Here is a 6080-nt window from a genome sequence, read left to right on the forward strand (position 1 = left end):
TAATAATAACAATAATGATAATAACAATAATAATAATAATAATAATAATAATAATAATAATAATAATAATAATAATAATAATAGTAATGATTCTGATAATAATAATAATGGTAATAATAATAATGATAATAACAATAATAATAACAATAATGATAATAATAATAATAATAATAATAATAATAATAATAACAACAACAATAATAATCATAATCATAATCATAATCATAAATATTTTCTCCTTTGTTAATTATATTGCTTGAATCAGGTATTTATTCTTTTTTCTTTGGGACTCAAAAAAAGTTGAAACCGTTCACGACCAATGAACGCGACTTTTACTTTGAAAGTTTTGACAGTTTGGCCGGAAATGCCGTTCTAACTTCCCGTGGCGGCAGCAGACGACAGACCGGGCACCGCTTTCAAACAACAAGATGTTGACAGCTCCATCAACTCAGTCATGAAACCGGTGGATCTCAGACTGTGTGTTCTCATACTCTGACCGGAACACTATCGATCCTTCTGGAGAGTCTGCAGTCTTCACACCTGTGGGTGAAACGTGTCCCTAGTAACCGTCCAGCTGGGTGAAACATGTCCATAGTAACCGTTCAGCTGGGTCAGTGCGGTAACCAGGTGGGTCACGAGCTGTTTGACGTCCTCTGCAGCGATGCTCCGGAGGGAGGGAGGAGAGAGTACAGCACAGCCAGCTGTGAGCGCTTCTTCCACCAAACTACACGTGGAGGTAGCACACCTGGTGTTGTGTTGAATACTGTATCTATTTCCTGTCTGTGCTGCACACCTGTTTACCTGTTTACCTGTTTACCTGTCATCATCATGTGTCCCTCCTGTCTCAAACAGAGCTTGTAGCCAGGGCGGTGTTGATCGACATGGAGCCCAAAGTGATCAACCAGAGCATCAGCAGGGCTGCAACATCTGGCAGGTGGAGGTATGGAGAGACTGCACACTTCAGCCAGAAGCAGGGCTCTGGGAACAACTGGGCTAACGGGTAAAGGACATTTACCTCATATTTTCTGTCAAATATGTAAAAACTAATCATCTGTCAAAAAAAAAGCACTACAGAGGCACTTCTTTTATTGGGAAAAAAACAGATGGTGCTTAATTTACAGTGCAAATGCAATATAAATATATAAAGTTTTCCATTTGTGCATGAAATAAATATTTACATATTACATATAATTCAATACTTATACTTAGTTTTTTTTAATTTTTTTAAATTTGTTTTTATAATTTTGTATTATTATTATTTGTTATTTACTTATCTTTTTGTGTTTTTGGTCCTTTCCTTTTTTTGTATATTTTTCCTTTATGTTTCTATCGGATTGAATTAATGTATATGTATAAATGTAATTGTTTATGAAATTAATTCTGCTTATTTAATGGTGCAGTAATATTGTTCATTCTTGAGCTTAGAAATGGCAGTTTGACAGTGAAAAGCTAGTAAATAGACTAAGGATGACGGTAAACTGGTATTGACGATAACCGTTGTATTGAAAAAAAAATGAAATATTGATATCATGTTAATAATACACATATGATAATATTGTCTAAATTCCTCTTCATTACTCTTCAATTGCCAATTTGACATATAGCATTATGTTGTTTTTTTCAAAATGTCTATAGATATTTCAATAATATCGTTGTAGTATCCTCGTGTAGTGAAACTCGTGACAGCCCTAAAGTGAAACTTGAGTTAGGATTGTTTTGTCAGACTTCTATTTCCAAGGTGCTTATATCACGTCAAATGTAACTTAGTATGTGCACCTTTTAAAGACACAATGTAAATACAGTAAAACAATCTGTGTTTATAAATAAATGAGGTAAAAGCTGGTAATAATGTGTTTCCTGTATCACACCAGGTTCTGTGTCCACGGGCCTCGTCACAGAGACGTGGTGGAGGAGCTGATGAGGCGAGAGGTGGAGCGCTGTGACAGACTGGCCGGACTCATGGCCATGATGAGTGTGGCGGGGGGGACGGGGTCCGGGGTCGGTACTTACGTTACTCAGTGTCTCCGAGACATCTACCCCAAGTCCTTCATCCTCAACCACCTCACCTGGCCGTACGGGACTGGGGAGGTACGAACAGGGGGCTGTCAAGTGCTCTTAGTAATCATCTTTAGTGTTAGTACAGAATAATGTGCTATTAAATAATCTGTCCTCTCAGGTGATTGTCCAGAACTACAACTCGGTGCTGACGCTGGCTCATCTCTACCAGCTGTCAGACGCCATCCTGGTGCACGAGAACGACACGGTGCACAGGATCTGCAGTCAGCTGCTCAACATCAAACACATCTCCTTCGGTGATGTCAACGGGGTGATCGCTCACCAGCTGGGCAGTGTCCTGCAGCCGGCGCTCACCGCCGACTCCTACGGAGGCTACAGCAGAAATCCTCTGGGTGAGAGAGGCCAACACACACACACAGGGCCTGGGTTTCCTGTAATCGGATTAGGAGAGGTGTAGTCTACAAAGGGAAAGATAAGAAATTTGTTCATTCTTAAAAAAGGAAATGGGAGATTTAACTCAAAAGCAAATGTCCTCATTATTTTGGCATCAAATCCCTCTGCTACTGATTCAGCCACACCTATTGTCCCTTTTCACAGTAGTCATTTTTACATTCCAAGGTAAACACAGGTGTTATTAATGACACTAATTATGGCCCTGTTGCATTTAGGTTTGCCAGGGCGCTGGTATTGTGCATGCTGGCTGGCAGGAATGGCTTTGACACGCTAAATAGAATGGGATCATAATTAATTTGTTCAATCACACCTGTGTTTATATGCTATGACATGTCAAAATGGGTGCTGTAAAAAGGGCCTATCCGTAGAAAAACTCTAACAGGAAATGACACCAACGTCATCAGGTCAAACCTTTATACATTCAATCTTCACATTGCACATTAAGCTACTCTATGTCATCCTCATGAACCAGCACGTCTTAACCCTAACGGTGACATTATTCTTTAACAGGTGAGCTGGTGAGCGCCCTGGCGTGCCACCCGGAGTACAAGCTGCTCAGCGTGTGCACCGTCCCTCAGATGCCTAGTGCCTCCATGGCCTACAGCACGTTCAACTGGCCGAGCCTGCTCAAACACCTCCGACAGATGCTCATCTCCAACACCAAGATGGACGAAGGCAAGTTCTGGAGAGACGCCCCAGGCAAAAACATAATCTTTCATGCATTGGTCAGATTTGAAATTTTGGGCTTCCACAACATGTCTTCTTTCAGACTAGTGGATAGAAAACATCCAAAATACACATTTAGGTGTTTATTTTACTACATTTAGTCTATTTGTGTCTGTAGATTTCTCCTAAATTCACCAAAAGTCAGCATTTGATAATGCTTAATTTACATATTTAAACATAAAATTTCCGAAAAACTTGTAATACAAAAAAAGAATGTCAGTAATCAACTGGGGAAGTTTCATGGTGATATCTATTAGTTGAAATTTGTACCATATTCACATGAAGTGTTTTGCAAAATGTATGAAATTTTACAATCCATGTCTTTAAAGTCTGTTTTCTCAAAATTAGTTTTTTCTCAGACTCTGAGCCAGAAATCTCCACTTCAGTATCATTACACCAAACTTCCCAGTTTCAGTCCTATCTATATTATGAAGGTTTTTACGGAGGGGTTTTATTCATATATCATTCATAGCCTGATTTATAGAACATTTTATTCCTAAAAACATGGCGAAAATTCTTATTTTTGTATTGGCTGTTGACAGTATTTTCTGATTTATGGAGTGATAAAAAGAGATATTGATAATTCCCTCTGTAAAAACCTTTGACTCTAATATGTCAACAAAATGAAACAATACATTTGAACCTGGCTTTATCCAATGTTCAAATTTCTGTTCTGGAGATTCATGCAAATTAGCACATATTTAATAAGATAATGCCACATTTGCATATTTTAAACATACAATTTCAGAAAACTTGTAATACAAAAAATAATTGCCTTATTGTTGCTTAATGTTTTGACCCTTTTCACCAGGGCTGTCTTCTCTTGAGTGTGATTAGTAACAAGTGAAATCATAAAACACTTCTGAGGTTATTTGTTGTTTGTCCTGGGTCAGGTATAGACTGGCAGGTACGTCCACCTGCCGGCTCTGAGCGAACCAGGAGCTTTAACACCTCACTGGCCAACCTGCTCATACTGAGAGGGAAAGACGTCTACAGCGCAGAGACAGGTAAGAAAAATATATTGATATTTATTTCCCCTGATAAATCCACAACTGTCATGAAGGAGACGATGATATTTTTGAAAGACATACCTGAGTATGTGAATGATGTGCTGTCCACAGGTGGCTTTGAGGACCCGGCCCTGTACACCTCCTGGCTCTCATCAGAAGAAGCTTTCAACGTGTGGAAATCCCCGGTGCCTTTTAATAAGTATGAGAAATGTGCTACGCTGGTCAGTAACAGCCAGGCTCTGCTCAGACCTTTGGATAACATGGTGGGGAAAGCCTGGAACATGTTCGCATCCAGGTGAGTCAGCCCCAAGAAATGCTTGAATGTTACTTTAAGGATAAGCTGGGTCCAGACACAATTTGTTTTTAATGTTAAACCCTGAGGATGATGGAGTAAAGTTCACCTGGAAACCACTATTCAGTTTTTTGTTTCTGGATTAAATGTAATTTTCCTGTCCTCTTGTTACAGGGCCTACATCCATCAGTACGTTAAATTTGGGATCTCAGAGGAGGACTTTCTAGACAGCTTTACGTCTCTTGAGCAAGTCATCTCCAGCTACAATCAACTGAGCTAGAAATGGGAAAAACTAACATGCACTAACAGGCTTGTTGGACTGTATGTCAACAGATCATGTAAGACATTGCTGAAGCTTTAAAAAACAAACAAAAAAAATCAACATGTAAATAAAATACAATTTATTTTATTTGGGTTTACTGTTTAAGTTTAACAAATTCCTTGACTTTGACAATTTCTTTACACCAAAAGTATCACTGGGACACACATTCAGTGCCTCTTTTATTTTATTAAAGAGCTATTTTATTTAATTTAATAATCATTATGGACTTTGTGATTAGATTGTTTTGCCAACTGCTGCTTTCAAACTGACTCAACTATTAATAAGCCAACATAGACGAGAAGCCTTTAAAGCGCTCAGAAAAATGTCTCCGTCACATATTATTGTACGATGGAAGGTTCAAACGGCTACTAAATGGACCTTGTAGTGAGACTAACTGGAGCTATTTCTTTTTTTATATACTTTTCATTTATGACAATTTTTCACATTATAAGAAAAGTGAGCAAAGAAAAAAAGAGAGAAAAAAACATGTGGTCATGAGATGATCAGTAAATCAAGGCAAATTTTAGAGCTGCAACAAACTATTATTTATATTGTTGATTAATCGATTAGTCTATAAAATGTCAGAAAATGGTGAAAAATGTCGATCAGTGTTTCCCAGAGCCCAAGATGACGTCCTCAAATGTCTTGTTTTGTCAACAACTCAAAGATATTCAGTTTACTGTCTTAGAGGAGTAAAGACACCAGAAAATATTCACATTTAAGATGCTAGAATCTGAGAATTTAGATTTGTTTCTTAAAAAAAATACTCAAACCCATTAATCGATTATCAAACTAGTTGGCGATTAATTTAATAGTTGACAACTAATCGATTAATTGTTGCAGCTCTACCCGTGGCTACTGTAGATTGAGTCTGTTTTAGAAGATGTAGCTGTTTAAAAATATTGACAAAGAGGCAGCCAGCAGTTGGACAATTTTTCTGAAGCCAGTGTTTTGTAAATGGCCTTCTTACTTGCTGCCAACAAGATCTTTAGGATGTAGAGATCATCTTTACTTAGCCTGTCAGAGATATATCCAATATAAAGAGGGATGTGACACTGATACTAACACCCAGATAACATCCTTCCAGAAGATCTGAATAGAAGGACAAGACCAGAAAACATGAGCAGGATCCACCGTGACTGATTATAGTTTGAAATGTGAATGTATGTAATATTCAGCAGTTATTAGGAACAAAGAAAAGCGACCAGGACATCATTTAACATACTTTTCATCACTTTATTGTTCTTATATTTTTCAGAAC

The 6080-nt window shown here is 37.9% G+C and overlaps 1 protein-coding gene across 2 annotated transcripts; it reads left to right on the forward strand.

The window, feature by feature from the left end:
- Nucleotides 1-365: 365 nt before the first annotated feature.
- tubd1 (tubulin, delta 1) lies at nt 366-4924 on the forward strand. 2 transcript variants are annotated; one of them, XM_037776416.1, is made up of 8 exons: nt 366-736; nt 853-940; nt 1872-2088; nt 2177-2408; nt 2980-3144; nt 4089-4202; nt 4317-4500; nt 4672-4924. In XM_037776416.1, exons 1-8 carry the CDS (start codon nt 586-588, stop codon nt 4775-4777), a joined length of 1257 nt encoding a protein of 418 aa, XP_037632344.1. In that variant the 5' UTR covers nt 366-585; the 3' UTR covers nt 4778-4924. The 2 variants fall into 2 exon arrangements, with proteins under 2 accessions (XP_037632344.1, XP_037632343.1); XM_037776415.1 differs by having other exon boundaries at nt 369-736; nt 853-1000.
- Nucleotides 4925-6080: the final 1156 nt, after the last annotated feature.

This window comes from Sebastes umbrosus, chromosome 7 (genome assembly GCF_015220745.1).
Source record: "Sebastes umbrosus isolate fSebUmb1 chromosome 7, fSebUmb1.pri, whole genome shotgun sequence".
NCBI classification, from domain to species: domain Eukaryota; kingdom Metazoa; phylum Chordata; class Actinopteri; order Perciformes; family Sebastidae; genus Sebastes; species Sebastes umbrosus.